The sequence below is a fragment of the Lineus longissimus genome, chromosome 1 (assembly GCF_910592395.1).
Source record: "Lineus longissimus chromosome 1, tnLinLong1.2, whole genome shotgun sequence".
Taxonomy (NCBI): Eukaryota; Metazoa; Nemertea; class Pilidiophora; order Heteronemertea; family Lineidae; genus Lineus; species Lineus longissimus.
The window spans coordinates 21096032-21115142 of record NC_088308.1 but is presented as its reverse complement, the minus strand read 5'-3'; the positions used below and the strand labels follow the sequence as shown (position 1 = coordinate 21115142).

Sequence of the window (19111 nt, the reverse complement as noted above, 5' to 3'; positions counted from 1 at the left end):
GCTTTGAGAGCTAGAGGTTAACTGATCGCTCTGGACGCAGCAAAAGAGCGAGATTTGGTTACATATGTAGATAATCTTCAATTCGACTCTTTCTTGTTATATGATTACAATGTAATTGGTCTATATTAGGTATTGTCATGTTTGAATAATCCAATTTTACGCTAATTACCAAACAACACTTCGCTATCTGTTACTCAATTATTGCACCTAATCATTCAATTGTTGTTAGTTTGTTTGTTACCTTGGGAACGACGGAGTTACTCATGCATATCTTGAATGTCCAGATGGCGGTCAAAATCATACAACAATAACAATATTGTTGCTTTGAAAATGATCATTCCGTCATTCTTTTCATCCTCCCCTCACCCTCCCCCCTCCACATTTTGTCGGTAAATAAGCTTCACGCTGTTTATAGTTCCATATCAAAGTTGTTGGACAGGGTTAGCCAAGCATATGATATGTCCGGTAGTTTCCATAGAAACGACTTCGCTTTTAACTAGATCCGATCAAGCAATAGTTTATCAAGTGGCTTGAGGCGTGGCAGTAAGGGAATCTCGTGTACCAGGATGTGGCATGTTTTGAGAATACGACAAGACCGACGAAATAAAAACTTACACGTACGTTACGGATAGAAATCTGTAGAAAGAGGACGACTTCCATGTACATTTCCATCCGTGTACGTATAAGGATCCGTGGCAAGTCCCTGATCTCAACCTGGCTATTATAAATGTAGGTCAAGAGGAAATAACAAACGTTACTTCCCCTTGTTAACGCTTATCATTAAATCGTGATACTACAAAACTTGATTCAGGAAATCTCGTGACTGGTATTAATGGGGAACGCGGATATGCTCAATAAGTTCTTGACACTGACCCACGAGTAAAGCAATTGGTGGGCCTATTTCAGGAATTGAAATCCAAGGATGAGCGCACGCAGTATTTCTCTTGTCTTGTCTGTAGTGCGCTTCCCTTATCAAACAGGACTATTGCGACGAAATAACAGATACAGAAGCACGCCAAAGAGAAATGTGTCAATTGTTGTCACGATATCTATATATAGATATAAAAAGTCATGCTCAAGTGTCTCGTCAATGAAAAGAAGATCGAACAAAAATTAAGAAAAAAATCATGTTTAAAAATTGTTCTCATTTAACTTAACGATATGTCATAAGCTAGTGCGTTATCCCACGAGGAAGAATTGCAACAATTGCAGAAATAATTACGAAATAAAAGTGGTCAGTCAGTTCTTTCCGGAACCACCATGCGGAGCGTTAATTCTGCCACGAACACTTAGAAGAGGTGTACCCATCGAATTATACCTTACAAATGTAGATGTCAAAATCCGCCCTTAGGTGCACCAATAAAACGTTTGCTGTCGCACGATTTCCTCAGCAACGTCAAGAATGGAAGCGATACATGCGCGAACGACTGCAGACGATAAGCTTACGACTTCTAGAACCTGCGTGGCTTTTAAACGTGATGCAGTAATTGTCTGTTTACATCACTGCTTTGCAAAAACAAACAAGCGTTTCCTGTCTCAGTGATACCCAGGTAACATTTCATGGAAACAAATTAAATGATGCGAAACGGGGAAAACCCGGCCAGTTCGAAGGAGGGAATCAACACCATTTTTGTTTACGCTAATGGCTTGTCGCAGATGGTTCGCCGATAACTGGACAACAGCAATCGTTTTAGCATTGCTAGGATTCCGCTTTAGGCCGCTTACTCCGTAATGGCTGTCATTTCTATTGAAATGCTCTGATTCTGTTGTTAACGATTTGACCCAGAGACAATAACCGTGATGTAGTGATTTTACGAAAAACAACATGACATTGTCTAAATAAATAATGCAGACACTGTAATGACGTTTTTCTCTCCAATAGCAATTAATAGAAGTCAATTACCGATGATGGCAACAACTGCTGACAGGCTTTTGAAGTGATATAAGAACAAATGGATTTTGTAAAGCTACGGCCTCCAGCTACATGTATTTATTTTTGTTACATGCAACTTCTCCCTCTTCTACTACAATCATAATTTTTCAGGCGCACGCTAGCCTGTCCGTTTTAGCAAAAACTCATTACTTCCTGTCTGTGACTTGGTGAAGGTCATAAAATGATATATGGGTCATGCCTAAAAGAAACATCCACTGTGTGATCTTTGAATGTATGTCATTGATCAATCAGATCAAGGTTAACAGAATTGTTGAAAGATTTTGACCTTAACCAATTTCCAAGGTCACTGAGGTCAAATTCTCTGCAACCATAACCGTAACCAAATTCCTGTCATTGACCACAGGTGAGCACATGGCCAATGGCCACTTTCTTTTTTTAAATTTAACAACGTACAACTTAAGTGTTCATAACCGCCTGCCCTATGTACTGATGACGTGATAAAAATATGAGGCAACGTGATTGAGATCTCTGAACGTAGCACCAGCTTTCCCTGATGGCGATGGTAAATTGGTCGAAAAGTATACCGGTACCTCAGTCATAAGAAGATAAAAAAATTAATAATGTCAGATACTGGAAGTAGAAGGGGATACGTGATAATGTGCTCCGCTGCTGAGTCGAAAAGTATTTAATTCTCCGTATTTACAGTTTAAAAAAAAATTGAAATGCCTGTAATAGAATATATCGATCATCAGTAAGACCTGACACGTTAAGTTGGACATTTAAACAAAATCATGTTGTGTGTAAATTGACGATAAATTAATGCGTACGCTTGCATACGCTTTGCGATCTGTACACGAAACATACTACCAGCCGAACAACTCCGCATAGCACGTGGATTCGTGTATATCGTGAGCTGGTGTTCGGACTGTTTACAATGGCCCCGCCGCTGAGTTGAAAATTTGTTTAATTCTTCGTAGTCACAGTTGTTAAAAAATTTGGAATGCCTTTAATAGAATATATCGATCATCAGTAAGACCTGACACGTTAAGTTGGACATTCAAAAAAATCATGTAGTGTGTAAATTGACGATAACTTAATGCGTACGCTTGCATACGCTTTGCGATCTGTACACGAAACATACTACCAGCCGAACAACTATTTAATTCTTCGTAGTTACAGTTGTTAAAAATATTTAAACACAGAATATATCGGTCATGACCAATACCTGACACGTTACAGGGGACATCTAAAAAAATCGTGGAGTGTACTATGAGTAGATCGACGATTGCTTAACGCGTACGCTTTGCGATCTGTACACGAAACATACTACCAGCCGAACAACTATTTAATTCTTTGTAGTTACAGTTACAACATATTTAAATGCCTTTAATAGAATTCATCGGTCATGACCAATACCAGACACGTTACAGTTACACGTTATTTGGCCGATGTTAAGATAAAACCAGTGATGTGATTTGCAATCACTTAAACGGTATATCAAATGCAAATTTCGTACAAATAGACTTCGTAGTACAATGTATACAATTTCAAATATCAAATTGGATGTGACGTTATCAATCATAACATGGCTGTATTTAGAGGATGAGGCAGAAGCCTACTGCCTCCTACAGGTCTACCAAAAACTTCTTTTTCTTGCAGGTTCTGGGCAAAACATCGCATTAGTGGTCTTTGACTGCGAGGTATTTTTAATATATCAAAGCATTGGTACTTGGAAATCATGTGTAGGTACAACGACCAGTGCTTGACATCATGACCTTATCTTGTTTTAATATTGTCGAATAAACCCTCGTGTACAAAAGAAAATTTTGTGTCAGCCTTAATATCAGTATCTTGATCATAAAACGATTCGACCTTCAAATATCCATATTGTTAAACTATTTTTGGGGGAAGTCAGTTGTGATGCGGCCGTTTGTTATGTGTCTTTTTACCACGATAGCCTGGATAGCTTCAGAATCTTAGGGACCTCCAATCGTAACACATCATTCCTTCCCAAATCGAAAACATTGACAATAAGATATCTTGATATATATCCCCCCCCCCCCCCCAACGAACATTAATTACATGATCTGATGTCACTTGAATATAAACCTTTATTTCGTTATTTCTACAGGAAAATCACTAAACGATTCACCGACGGGCCACTAAATGTATGTTGGATTAAACTTCTGACGCAATTAAATGGTCTTCTCTAGTCTTTATGATATACAATTGAAATATGTTACGTTCCTACATGTAATTGCCATACAGTTTATGAACAAAATGAAGAAGTTTGCCATTTAATCCCTTGTGCATGATATAAATGCCGGCATTACTTTTCTTTTGTCCACGATTGTAAATTCTCTATCTAACTTAAATTGTGATCTCCTAATTCCGTACACTAATTTCTCGAGGTAGCTATCATGGATATTCGCTGTCAACAATTTCTTTTGGTCCTTATAACCTTTGTGTTTTCTTGGGTCCCTGGAGGTAAGTGAATATGAATCTTACGACAAACATTCAAACTTGTCGCACCCCCATCGGAAAGAAAAATAGGTTTAACAAATCGGTTTGCGTGTACTAATGTCCAGTGAATGTTTTTCCCGTATCGTTTGGGGCACTTGAGCACGAACTACATGTACATGTATATACTGGTCTGGTTTCTTTGTAGTTCGATTTTTCATTGATAAATACTTCGCAGCCAAACAGGATTTTCTCAAATCAGTAACTATGGCAGCGAAATAAAGTTTTCTTATCTATTTGCGTACATTGACGCAGTGCATATTGAATTTTGACATTTTCCGCTATGTACGGTTGATTTCTTAACCAATCAGGATGAAATTTTCAGGTGATCATTTTTTGTGTTCATCTTTTCCTAGTATTGTGCAAGGTATTAGAAATGTTTAGAAGCAAAATATTGCATATCCGTCAAAAATCTCCGAAAATGTCTGTTTTTGCCATAATATAGTGGACTCCTCTTCATCGGGCCCCTCTCCATTTCATTTCAGCTGTATGCCAGAGAACATCATGCCGCAATTTCGGATTTTTTAATCCGACCTGTATGTACAACGAGTTCTCCCCATATTGCTGCGAAGAAGGATTTGGAATTTCTCGATGCTGTAGCGCGACCTCTTGCTTCTTTGGTGGTTTGAACACTTATTGCAGTACGTTCTCGCAGTCGCGTTGTTGCCCTGTGTCGACCTCCATTCGCAACACCAGGAGTTTCACTTGCTGTAACGGATACCAGTACGACCTATACATTTCATCCAGAATTAGTTCGCGTTCATCGAGTTCATCGAGTTCATCGAGTTACTGGAGTAAATGGAGTTCTAGTTACTGGAGCAGCGTCAATTCTAAAGGGGATTCGAATAGTACATATATAGATACGTAAGTTTGGAATGGTTTTGAGGGTATTCATTTTAGGCAAGCCGAACCCAAAATAGAAAGGTTCCATCAATTGCTTGGTTATCTGTCGTTTTCATGATGCAGTTGCCATAGCCACATATTTTTCGCCGCGCTGTGGTTATCGTAGTCAAAAGTTTTACTCTCAGGATCCATGTCAAGTCGACCAGTCAATCGAAAGGGTATAGATAATGACCACATAACTCACGAATTAGGAGTAAAATTGGTCATGATCAAGTGGCGGGCTGGAATATTTGGATTTGATCTACTTTCCAAAGACATTGCCTTTGTTTTTTTGCAGTGGGTTAGTCATTGGAATCGTCACTGGACTAATAGTGTTTCTCGTCATCACCGTCGTAATCCCGATTGTTGTTTGTCGAAAAGCAGCTGCGAGGAGCAGTAGTCGTAGAGGTGTCAACGGTAAGACTATTAACTGACTCCCCGATAAATGATATTAGCGAGGCTAGAAGTGGGCCAACAATAGCCTTGGCACGAAAGTTAAGAGGTTATAGGGGTTGACCGTAGGTATCGCCATTTTGGCTAGAACTTAAAATCCTTAAGCAATTAGAACTCTACGTACTTTGAATGGATTCGATAAATATAGAGTCTGAACTAATTTCAAAATCAAATGCACAAGATCAGCCATACATTTCTGATTTGGGATGTTAGAGTGTATTTTCATATCAGATGGCATACATTAAAGATCATTTAGTTTCAGTAACTACACGACAAGGTCAGCTGGGGCCGTATATATACCAACCACACGTATCAGGAGCAACACCATCTGCGGCTGGCCAGCCATATTCTCCCCAGACTCATGGGACAGAGCCAGCGACAATTTACAACCAGTCGTACAGCCAGCAGCAGTACGATCCGTCCGTGAATCCGATCTACCTCCCATACGCTCGAAACGAACAGCAACCAACTTCTTCTACAGCCGTCGGGACACCTCCTCCCTCGTATGACGCAACCATGGCAATGGCCGGATCTGAAAATCAGGCAAACCCTTCGGAACCAACAATCCACACCACTAGTGACGTTTAATTACTAAAAAAAACATCAAGGAACTGAAGATTGGTGATTGCTGCTGAACTGAGTGTTGTTGAATGGTTAAAGATAGATCAAGTCACATCGTCAAAATGTTTTTAACTTCATGTGTGCTTTACATGTAGATTGCTGTACAGTTGATACCAAAATCATTTACATTATATCGAATCACGACAGAGATGATGGGTTGTTGTTACATGCACGTCACGACCCTGCTGCGAGAGACTGACACGCCCTCTGGCAGTCATTGTTACCGTAAACCTCTGCAACACAGTGATGGCAGTCATGTTGTCCCTTTAGAATTGCGATAAATACTTAAGCAGTGAGTCAAAGGTCTATGCATAGAATAACTCACTAGGTCTTTGCATGGACGTATCACCTAGCTTAAAAGCAGTTGCATAGTACTCGTTTTGCATCTTGCCTAAATTTCTTTACAGGTAGTATATAAAGATAAGTGTTGAATGCATAATTGCAATACTGTAGTATTTCAGTCAATGTTACGGTAAACCTCTGCAACGCAGTGACTAAAGGCGTTCTCACTCCTGTGTCGTATGCCAGGAAAGCGTTCCAAAAAGCCTTTTGGGCCGCAGTGGGTAATTTGAAAACTAAAAATGCCAAAGACACGGTGATGAGCATTCTAATGACCGGATTACTTGTCTTATTCCTTGCTCCCACCGTCAACTTCACCCTGTGTCGTTCACTCGTTTTTAGGACTAACACAATGCCAATATTGCTGAAAGAAAGCACGATGAACGGAAGGTAAACGTTGAAAACGGAGATAAAATGATCATAGATGGTTGAGAATTCGCCGCTAAAGTGAAACGGGCAGAGCCAGCCTTCCACTTTTGCTTGTCTTTCACGGAACATGTTCACAGGTAAAAGAATTACAAGAAGAACTATGAATAATGATGAAACAAAACGTGTCGCCTTTCCAGCGCTGCACCATGTCGTAGCTTTCAGTGGGAAAAGCATGACAAAAAAACGCTCCAATGACATAGCTTGAAGCATGGTGGCGGACAATATGCCGGCGTTATGCCCCCAGAACGCATAGTGATTGCAAATCCATTTAAAACCGGGAAATGTTGTTCGGAGTTCTCGGTTTTTTACCGAGATGACCGTCCGCTGCAGCACATACATTACAAGGTACATGCTATCGGATATGGCCATCCCTTTCATGTATATACATGTCGATTGCTGTTTGTTGTTTGGCAAAGACAGTATCTTGAATGATAGGAGATTTCCGAAGACACCAAGGATGACGAGAATTGGTTGGAAGAAAACTTCCATGGCGCTGCTGGCATCATAAAGTAAATCGATAACACTACTCTCTGAGGCAGTGCTTTTTAAAATAGTGTTTTTTAACACTACCTCATTTGTAAAAGCCACCGGAACGGTGTTGTTCTCCCGATTCATGACTGAAGGCATGGATGATTGTCCACAGAATCGTTAAAAATGTCTTTTTTTCAGTCGGAGTGTCGTTGATGGATTCATCTGGCAAATCTCGAGCAGGAATAACAGTGAAATGTCGTAGGTCGTCCGATTAGATAGTTTTGAGTGAAAAGTGTCCGGTCACCTCCTGCTTTGTTTCTAAGCTGATAGGCCCCATGTAAGATACATAGAACGCTCTTTTATCCTTTGCCTCCACAGGGCCAACAAGCTCTGAAACGGAGACACGTTAGTACATCCATGCCAAACGTATGTACATAACTTGCATAGCCAATTAATATCATCTCATTTCAGCCAGGTCGGAACAATTAAGATGTTTTGGTGGTGCTGCTGGTAGGCCTACTGATTTAACACTCCCCGTACATTCGATACGCCCCTAACAGCTGAACATGTGTATCAGAACTATTTCCGCATACAACCAAGCCTCGATCGCCGCCACTGCACCGAGTTGAACCATCATGCTGAGTGACCCGCCACGAACGCCTGGCGTCAGTGTGTATAGTTCAGTTTGTAAAGTTTGAGTACAGTTGACCACACCCATTAATCTCGTCTCCAACTATAGTCAGACTCTCTAGCGCTTAGATTGGTTCACTTTTGCAATTGTTTTACCGTGGGAACAGAGGTCTTGGTGTGATCTCAGTAGAACTACTTTTCAAGCCAAACAAAAGACTTAAACTGGGCGATATCCTGGTGATCTCTGACTTGGTATCGGCCAGATCCGCGCTAGATACCACCAGGACTGTGCGGCCGCATCTCTATGCCCGGGCTCTATGCTCATTTACATAAAGCCTGGTGGGTAACGCCATTTTTCTGAAATAAAAAACATTAAAAACCCTCCGAACGTCACTTATTCTTGCAAAGTTTAACAAGGCTCATATCTTTCTCACATTAAGATAGAATTTTATTTTTACGCGAGTAGGAGACACGAAGGTTTAAGAGAAATACGACAGAGGGCGGATTACACCCTCTAAAACTAACTGTACACTTACCACTTACGCTTGCACACATGATAACGGATGGGCATTTGGTATTTTTAACATAAAATTACACACGTGTAGAAGTATCTTAAAAGCAAATCCACAGCTCTTGTTTTTGTCGGTTAACCTAGAACTGTTGACCGTACGTGTCCAAAGCATCCTAATGCTTGAGGCTGCCTGTGATCATGCTTGTGAATCCGGGTCCTTGTTTTCGAAAAGAAAGACAATGCTGAGCCATGTTGCATGAGCAGAGTAATAAGAAGAACCAGATATTTTATACAGTCTTGCCATGCATGATATTGGAGATCAACTTGTAAAATTATAGAACAGGTGTCAACTGTATATATGTCTAGAGTTTCAATATTAGCTATTTTTTAATAAGAACCCAAAACGTGCCTCAAAGCCTTGAATCAAAATTACTTATTGCTGAAAATTATAAACTTGTGTGTAGATATTAATATGTGCTACAGGGTGGCCCAGAATTATTTCCCCTTTCACAATAGAATTCTATTGTGTATCTATTGTGTGAGGGAAAATTATTCTGGGCCACCCTGTAGACTGTAGAATCATTTTCTTCTAGAACTACTTTCATTGCCCAATTTTTCCTCCTGTAAATAGTTATATCATCATGTATAGTGTAACACACGGCTTGAAATTCTATTATAAATGGTTCATACATCTTTATTTATTATATTGGGAATGCTCGATCTGAAAATCAGGCAAACCCTTCGGAACCAACAATCCACACCACTAGTGACGTTTGATTACTAAAATAAACATCAAGGAACTGAAGATTTGTGATTGCTGCTGAACTGAGTGTTGTTGAGGGGTTAAAGATAGATCAAGTCACATCGTCAAAATGTTTTTAACTTCATGTGTGCTTTACATGTAGATTGCTGTACAGTTGATACCAAAATCATTTACATTATATCGAATCACGACAGAGATGATGGGTTGTTGTTACATGCACGTCACGACCCTGCTGCGAGAGACTGACACGCCCTCTGGCAGTCATTGTTACCGTAAACCTCTGCAACACAGTGATGGCAGTCATGTTGTCCCTTTAGAATTGCGATAAATACTTAAGCAGTGAGTCAAAGGTCTATGAATAGGATAACTCACTAGGTCTTTGCATGGACGTATCACCTAGCTTAAAAGCAGTTGCATAGTACTCGTTTTGCATCTTGCCTAAATTTCTTTACAGGTAGTATATAAAGATAAGTGTTGAATGCATAATTGCAATACTGTAGTATTTCAGTCAATGTTACGGTAAACCTCTGCAAAGCAGTGACTAAAGGCGTTCTCACTCCTGTGTCGTATGCCAGGAAAGCGTTCCAAAAAGCCTTTTGGGCCGCAGTGGGTAATTTGAAAACTAAAAATGCCAAAGACACGGTGATGAGCATTCTAATGACTGGATTATTTATCTTATTCCTTGCTCCCACCGTCAACTTCACCCTGTGTCGTTCACTCGTTTTTAGGACTAACACAATGCCAATATTGCTGAAAGAAAGCACGATGAACTGAAGGTAAACGTTGAAAACGGAGATAAAATGATCATAGATGGTTGAGAATTCGCCGCTAAAGTGAAACGGGCAGAGCCAGCCTTCCACTTTTGCTTGTCTTTCACGGAACATGTTCACAGGTAAAAGAATTACAAGAAGAACTATGAATAATGATGAAACAAAACGTGTCGCTTTTCCAGCGCTGCACCATGTCGTAGCTTTCAGTGGGAAAAGCATGGCAAAAAAACGCTCCAATGACATAGCTTGAAGCATGGTGGCGGACAATATGCCGGCGTTATGCCCCCAGAACAAATAGTGATTGCAAATCCATCTAAAACCGGGAAATGTTGTTCGCAGTTCTCGGTTTTTTACCGAGATGACCGTCCGCTGCAGCACATACATTACAAGGTACATGCTATCGGATATGGCCATCCCTTTCATGTATATACATGTCGATTGTTGTTTGTTGTTTGGCAAAGACAGTATCTTGAATGATAGGAGATTTCCGAAGACACCAAGGATGACGATAATCGGTTGGAAGAAAACTTCCATGGCGCTGCTGGCATCATAAAGTAAATCGATAACACTACTCTCTGAGGCAGTGCTTTTAAAAATAGTGTTTTTTAACACTACCTTATTTGTAAAAGCCACCGGAACGGTGTTGTTCTCCCGATTCATGACTGAAGGCATGGATGATTGTCCACAGAATCGTTAAAAAATGTCTTTTTTTCAGTCGGAGTGTCGTTGATGGATTCATCTGGCAAATCTCGAGCTGGAATAACAGTGAAATGTCGTAGGTCGTCCGATTAGATAGTTTTGAGTGAAAAGTATCCGGTCACCTCCTGCTTTGTTTCTAAGCTGATAGGCCCCACGTAAGATACATAGAACGCTCTTTTATCCTTTGCCTCCACAGGGCCAACAAGCTGTGAAACGGAGACACGTTAGTACATCCATGCCAAACGTATGTACATAACTTGCATAGCCAATTAATATCATCTCATTTCAGCCAGGTCGGAACAATTAAGATGTTTTGGTGGTGCTGCTGGTAGGCCTACTGATTTAACGGTTTATGCCTGTTTCGCCTATTCCTGTTTCGCCTATTCCTGTTTCGCCTACAAAATTCCTGTTTCGCCTATTCCTGATTCGCCTATTCCTGTTCCGCCTATTCCTGTTCCGCCTATTCCTTTTTTGCCTATTTCCTGTTTGGCCTATTTCCTGTTTGGCCTATTTCCTGTTTCGCCTATTCCTGTTTCGCCTACTTTCTAGTACCCCTACAATAAATCGACTCTCCCACGGGGAACCTTAGGGATGCATGTCCATTTTATGGGGAAAATGTGAGGGGACAATTGGATGATGTTAACGATGTGATGACAATTTGACTAATCAAATGCCATCAACTTTGTTAACAAACCATGCCATGACCGTTTTGAAAGAGTCACCTTGAAAGCGGGGACAGTCCGGGACTTATTTGACCATAGGACCATAGGACCATACTGACACACAGTAAAAACTAATAGATTAAGTAGAGTAAAGCAGTCGTTTATTTTATGAAAACTGAATTCATGAGTTTTTGATAAAAATACATAATATTGTACATTCTCATAATTATTTGATCAAAATCAGCTGTAAAACCCATGTCATAATATACATGTAGGTACAGCACATATAAAGTCAAACAAGGTGGAAAATACATATCATGATATTATGTCAGACAAGGTAACTGATGGCATCAACGTAACTCATTATGTCCCTCTCTCCATTGACGTATTGTTCTTTGAGGCGTAACATGCGTTCGTCAATGCGTACATATGTGGCTCTCCTCGGGTTTGGTCGGTCAGTAAGGGACGGTTCATATTCCTACGTCTGCGGGGAGGTTAGCAATACATTTGAATAGGCGAAACAGGAATAGGCTAAACAGGAATTAGGCGAAACAGGAATAGGCGAAACAGGAATTAGGCGAAACAGGAATTAGGCGAAACAGGAATAGGCGGAACAGGAATAGGCGAAACAGGAATACACCGATTTAACACTCCCCGTATATTCGATACGCCCCTATCAGTTGAACATGTGTATCAGAACTATTTCCGCATACAACCAAGCCTCGATCGCCGCCACTGCACCGAGTTGAACCATCATACTGAGTGACCCGCCACGAACGCCTGGCGTCAGTGTGTATAGTTCAGTTTGTAAAGTTTGAGTACAGTTGACCACACCCATTAATCTCGTCTCCAACTATAGTCAGACTCTCTAGCGCTTAGATTGGTTCACTTTTGCAATTGTTTTACCGTGGGAACAGAGATCTTGGTGTGATCTCAGTAGAACTACTTTTCAAGCCAAACAAAAGACTCAAACTGGGTGATATCCTGGTGATCTCTGACTTGGTATCGGCCAGATCCGCGCTAGATACCACCAGGACTGTGCGGCCGCATCTCTATGCCCGGGCTCTATGCTCATTTACATAAAGCCTGGTGGGTAACGCCATTTTTCTGAGATAAAAAACATTAAAAACCCTCCGAACGTCACTTATTCTTGCAAAGTTTAACAAGGCTCATATCTTTCTCACATTAAGATAGAATTTTATTTTTACGCGTGTAGGAGACACGAAGGTTTAAGAGAAATACGACAGGGGGCGGATTACACTCTCTAAAACTGTACACGTACCACTTATGCTTGCACACATGATAACGGATGGGCATTTGGTATTTTTAACATAAAATTACGCACGTGTAGAAGTATCTTAAAAGCAAATCCACAGCTCTTGTTTTTGTCGGTTAACTTAGAACTGTTGACCGTACGTGTCCAAAGCATCCTAATGCTTGAGGCTGCCTGTGATCATGCTTGTGAATCCGGGTCCTTGTTTTCGAAAAGAAACACAATGCTGAGCCATGTTGCATGAGCAGAGTAATAAGAAGAACCAGATATTTTATACAGTCTTGCCATGCATGATATTGGAGATCAACTTGTAAAATTATGGAACAGGTGTCAACTGTGTATATGTCTAGAGTTTCAATATTAGCTATTTTTTAATAAGAACCCAAAACGTGCCTCAAAGCCTTGAATCAAAATCACTTATTGCTGAAAATTATAAACTTGTGTGTAGATATTAATATGTGCTACATGGTGGCCCAGAATTATTTCCCCTTTCACAATAGAATTCTATTGTGTATCTATTGTGTGAGGGAAAATTATTCTGGGCCACCCTGTAGACTGTAGAATCATTTTCTTCGAGAACTACTTTCATTGCCCAATTTTCCCTCCTGTGAATAGTTATATCATCATGTATAGTGTAACACACGGCTTGAAATTCTATTATAAATGGTTCATACATCTTTATTTGTTATATTGGGAATGCTCGTACTATTTTTAATTTATCTTAGTCTTGAGGTTTCATCAAAGTACAGTTTGAAAATTATTTTATGGATAAATCATCACAATCATAATATAAATTATTCCTCTTTTGGGGATGATCGGTGTGATATGTTAAAGCCGTCACACACTCGCAGGCTCTAGGCTGTACCTCCCCGTTTGGTTTACTTGGTATCAACATAATGGTTGACATACATTTTGATTGTGGATTAATCCAGGGAATGACTCTGACGCAGCTTTCCGATCTGACACGACTTTCCGATTTCCGACATACCTGGCCTCAAACATTCAATGAGCCCGGTGTGACAGCGGATATAGTCCCCCTGGAGGGAACGACTTTAGAATTCCCGATCGGAAGTATAGGTCTAAGGGGCGAATGAATACCGAATAATGAACAAGTAGCCTAACCCTAACCCTAACCCTTTAAACCGATTCACAACTTATAGTGCGGAGGAACATCCGATCGGTAATTCTAAAGTTTAGCCAAAACATTTAGCAATGCGGGCTATTGTTACACGGACTATCAGCCCTACTATCCCCGCCACACCGGGTCTCAGTAAAGACGCCAGCGCTCACTACAAGCAGGCCTTAAGGTCACAAATACGAGTCAAACATGTTTTACACTACGTTAGCACAGTGCATATATAATGCAGATTATCGATACGGTAAAAGGTCACTGGCACAAAATCGCGCACTTGAGGCAAGACTCGACAGGTCATAGGTCTTACATGTAAATGTGCATGTGCACTTACATACTACCGGTAGTTATCTTAAAACGTCTGCTATCTTGTCACGTGCGTTCCCGGCGGGCTATATCCCGGTACTGGTCAAATGTGAACCGAATCCCGAGTTAACCGAGTTTACCACCCTGCGTTTTCCAGTTCACCCTCTCTCGAAAACCAGATGGCGGTCGTTGCTGAAATTTCAAGTTTTATCTTGGGGAATCTATCAACCGTGCTGTTAATTGTAGTAACCTTGGCAATCGTTGTGAGGTTTCTTCGGCTACCTGCTGGGACGCTGCCTGTGGGACCGAAAGGATGGCCTGTCATTGGATATCTTCAGGGTGTCGGTAAGTGTTTATGATATCAACTGCACCTTTTATCCTCTGATCACAAGAGTTAACCATTATAGGGGGATTTATTACATTTTTCTGAGATAAGTTTGGCCGAAATGTTGGGTCGAGAATTATGTCATCATAGCTCTTATGTTACCATCTTGTGGATTTTGGAGTGAGTTCTGGTGTTTCTTAGGTTGGCAAAATGGAGTCACTTTACATAGGCCTTGGCCCATAATGCACTTGACCCTACACTTCTGTTAGATACATGTATGGGTCACGGTATAGGTATTAAGAAGTATGGAAAATAAGTACATGTAGATTAAAAAAGTCCTTTTAATTTTAATTTATCCTAGTCTTGAGGTTTCATCAAAGTTCTGTTTGAAATATTTCATGGATAAATCATCACAAGCATATTATGAATTATTCCTCTTTTTCACAGTACGGGCACACTTGAGACCTTGGTAAATCCCATGACAAACTAGTCCAATTCATAACCAAGATTGGCAAGGTCTTGTGCCATTGTCTTCAAGATAATCGCCTTCAATGCCCTATATCATGTTAACCCTTTCAATGACTGAGGCTTTAAAAAAATAATCAACGCGTTATCAACTTCGTAGAGTTCGGGGCTTATTTGTTTTTAATTGTAAATACATCTTAAACTTCGGAATGGAGCCTTTTTCTGGCTGTGTTCGTGATATGCGTGTATAAAAGTCCGCAGTCAATCTTCTGAACACTCATCTTGATGCTGCAATGTTTATAATCATGGGCTTAGAATGTGTCGTGTCCTTCAATTTGACATATAATGAAAGTTTGTATGGTCTGAGACGTCCTTCGTGCTCGTTATATTTTCTTTTCTTTGATGAGTGGGTTATGTTTTATTCATTGCAGTGTGCGCCAGGTATTCACGAATAAAATGGAAAAAAAATTAATGATATAATAATTTATTTTTGTTCCATCCACAGGTGCTCATATCTATCTCCATTACACCGAGTTAGCGAAGCAGTATCAGTCAGATGTGGTGTCCTTCACATTAGCCTCAAGGTTGTTCGTGGTCTTGAACAGTTATGATGCCATCAAGCAAGCCTTCCTCAAGCAAGGTGACGTGTTCTCTGGACGACCCGAATCGATACACAAGAACTTCATTGCAAAAGGAAATGGCAAGTGCACATAACATTTAAAGTAATGTGTTTTTGCATGTACCCGTATATTGCCCTGTAATTACTAAGCAGGACAAAAGGGGTGCCTAGACGTATCGTTTATTATTTGAATGTACACTTTAAGTCGGGCCTGATATCAAATTCAGAATTTTAACAATAGCAATACTTGTAAGAACACATTATGGAGGGAACCACTACGAAATAGCTGTGCTGAAGAATCATCGCGAGCAGAATGCTTCACTACCCAAACCCATAATCTCGTTTACTTAGCACAACTCCTAAAATCTCTTTTTAGATTTGCCACTTCCAACTAATTGAGTTGTTTTCCAGGTTTGATATCGTCGGAAGGTTCAAAGTGGAAAGCGCAACGAAAATTCAGCTTGACAGTTCTGCGAGGTTTTGGCATGGGGAAGAACGGGATGGAAGAAAAGATATTGGATGAGATCGGACATTTTCTCCAAGAAGTTGAACACCGACAGGGGGCGCCTTTCGATATCCGGGACCTTTTATCAGCCTCCGTTTCAAATGTGATCTCTTGTGTTGTTTTTGGTCACAGGTTCAAATACGATGACAAGGCATTTGTTGACCTTTTGAGTCGGTTTGATGAAAATATGAAATATGGCGGCGCGTTGAATCCGGTGAACATACTCCCGGCGTTACGTCATCTGCCTGGCGATAGGTGGCACTTTCACTTGATGTTACACAACGTACGTCGTGTGCAAAAATTTGTACAGACTGAGATTGACCAGCATCGCGAAACCTTCGAGGAGGGAAACCAACGCGATTTCATAGATATCTATTTGGAGGAACTTAAACAGAGCAAAGAAAGAGCAGCTGAAAGTGGCAATGAAAGTGAATTTAATGGTAGGTATACCACTGCAGGGGTTAAAGTGGGCCTACTTTGCGGTAGCTGGCGCCTCCACGCCGTTATGCAATGCAGTATGTTGCCATCAATAGTCGACTGCTCGGAGACAGTTAGCTATATTTATGGCATTACGCCCAATTGATCGAATTCTATACCGCAATATGACATATTTGAGTCATGATAATGAGTGAGTTTACTTTTTACATTTAAGTTTAACGCATTATTGATTAATACTTTTAATCCCTTAATTTTTTAGATGAACAATTGAAACAGAATATATTGGATTTGTTTTTTGCCGGATCTGAGACAACCAACACGACATTGCGATGGGCGATAATCTACATGATGCTCTACCCAGAGGTACAACAGAAAATACAAAAAGAACTGGACTTGGTCATTGGCCGGGAAAGGTTCCCGCGGACAGAAGACCGCGCACGACTCCACTACACAGAATCCGTCCTCTTAGAGATCCAGCGCCACTGTACGATGGGACCCCTTGCCATACCACACACAGCAACGACCGATGCGGAGTTCCTTGGGCATTCCATACCCAAGGGAGCGATGATGATAGCAAATATCTGGGCAGTACATCATGATCCGCGATTATGGGAAAAACCATATGAGTTTCAGCCAGAACGATTCCTTGATGCAGAGGGCATTTTCAGAAGTTCCGAATACGTTATTCCCTTCTCTGTCGGTATGTTTACGAATTCTTTGACAGACCTGATGGGACATCGCTAGCTGCAGGATTACGTGAAAATAAAATAATCCCTGGTTAGATCCGGTTATAAGATTCACCGACTGCCTCTGCGTCGTAAAGTGTATTGTCTTTCTGGTTAGATTCGGTGATTAAATCCACCGCCTGCCTCTGTATGGTGATTAGGTATTGTATTTTCGACAATACCATAGTTGACTGTCACCCTTCAGTTCTTGCAATGCCAGAGGGAAAAAAGAGATATTCCATATTTCCGACAAGACTAAGGAATCCCATATCTCTTTTCAGGTCGCCGTGTGTGCCTTGGAGAAGCCCTTGCAAAAGTTGAACTTTACATCTACTTCACGACATTGCTTCAGCGGTTTACTTTGAAACTGCCCGAAGGCGCTCCAGATCCAGACATGAAGGGGACATACGGTATAACTAGGGCCCCTCATCCACACTCACTTTTGGCTATCAAGCGAAGCGGCTGCAATTTGGATAGTGATTAAGACCATTATATTCATTGTCGATGGAATCTTCGGTGGTGAAAATTCCTTCTTTGTGATAGCACTATCAACTTTGGTGCCTACCCAAGGATTTACATATGACGTTGTTGAGTGTTTCCCGTTCAGGGTCGTGTTTCCCCGAATTGTTTGAGAACGCTGAAGGATATATTGCATGCTTTTCTCTGTTTCCCCCTACTGAAAGGTCATGGTCTCTCTAGCTGTTATCTGATGTACGGAACACTGAAACATGTGGAAAAGCCAAAAACGCTGCACCGGTATCTGATCTTTGACCACACCAAGGACGACACCACTCTCAGGCCGCGCGATCAGTGCCCACAATGAATGGAACTCATCTTCGTTTCGCCAAAAACTAATGTTGCTTAATGTACATTAATTATACAGAAGGTTTTTCCGTGATGGCGGTCGGATCAACCTTTAAAAGTCAATGAAATCCCTAGAACTCTCTATTGACAGTTCCTCGAGGAAAACTAACTGTAAATCGTGCTTAAATCAGATGGCGGGCTTCTCGGCAATTGAGGATCGAAACTGATCTGACAAAGCCCGCAAATCCTATATAAGAATTTCATCCCTCGAAATCAAATTCCATACTCGGCTACATGCATTTGCAAATCCTGTAAGTCATTTGTCAGCGTTCAAGTCCAATATTCGTGAAACATCGAGTCGATTTGTAAGGGAGTCAATTTAAATTGGCTTTATACCATTTAACTATACATGTACATGTATGGAACCTCTCTTAGTGGACACCTCTCTATCAGGGAAAACCTATCTATTAATTTGTTGTTTTCATTAAATTTAACCTCTCTAATCAGGACGTCTCCTTATTATGGACAACATTTGTCAGTCCCAAGGGTGTTCTTAATAGAGAGGTTCTACTATATATGCTGAGGAGATCTTCAATGGTCCTCAGTGCTAGCTCTATAAGCCGACAACTACCACTTGATTTAACAAAATTCACCATGTCGTACGAGTTGGGTATCATAATATTTAGTAGAAATTTTAAGAAATATTTTCGTGAAAAATGACTTTTTATTAGAACGTATTGTTCATGTATATAAGACATCTGTAAACAACAACATAGAATAAACTATTTGTGAATTCATTGATATTTTTTGTACTTAATAACTATTTACAGTACACAGTGACCATGTAATAAAAGAAAGCCAACGCGAATAAACTA

The 19111-nt window shown here is 40.6% G+C and overlaps 1 protein-coding gene and 1 long non-coding RNA gene across 2 annotated transcripts; both read left to right on the top strand.

Moving 5' to 3' along the window:
* The first annotated feature begins 4292 nt into the window (after positions 1-4292).
* LOC135496643 (uncharacterized) lies at positions 4293-6866 on the top strand. Its single transcript, XR_010448708.1, has 4 exons — positions 4293-4381; positions 4900-5278; positions 5595-5713; positions 6006-6866. It is a non-coding gene; the product is annotated as an uncharacterized LOC135496643 (long non-coding RNA).
* A 7457-nt stretch (positions 6867-14323) lies between these two features.
* Positions 14324-19033, top strand: LOC135491637 (cytochrome P450 2F3-like). The gene is made up of 5 exons (XM_064777611.1): positions 14324-14700; positions 15651-15845; positions 16176-16709; positions 16967-17407; positions 17714-19033. Exons 1-5 carry the CDS (start codon positions 14535-14537, stop codon positions 17914-17916), a joined length of 1539 nt encoding a protein of 512 aa, XP_064633681.1. The 5' UTR covers positions 14324-14534; the 3' UTR covers positions 17917-19033.
* Positions 19034-19111: the final 78 nt, after the last annotated feature.

Excerpts from the sequence above, each read along its gene's own strand:
- LOC135491637 (XM_064777611.1), top strand. The coding sequence starts at position 14,535 with ATGGCGGTCGTTGCTGAAATTTCAAGTTTTATCTTGGGGAATCTATCA. Across the intron at positions 14,701-15,650 it reads TGGATATCTTCAGGGTGTCG|GTGCTCATATCTATCTCCAT; the intron begins GTAAGTGTTTAT and ends TTCCATCCACAG. Across the intron at positions 17,408-17,713 it reads CGTTATTCCCTTCTCTGTCG|GTCGCCGTGTGTGCCTTGGA; the intron begins GTATGTTTACGA and ends ATCTCTTTTCAG.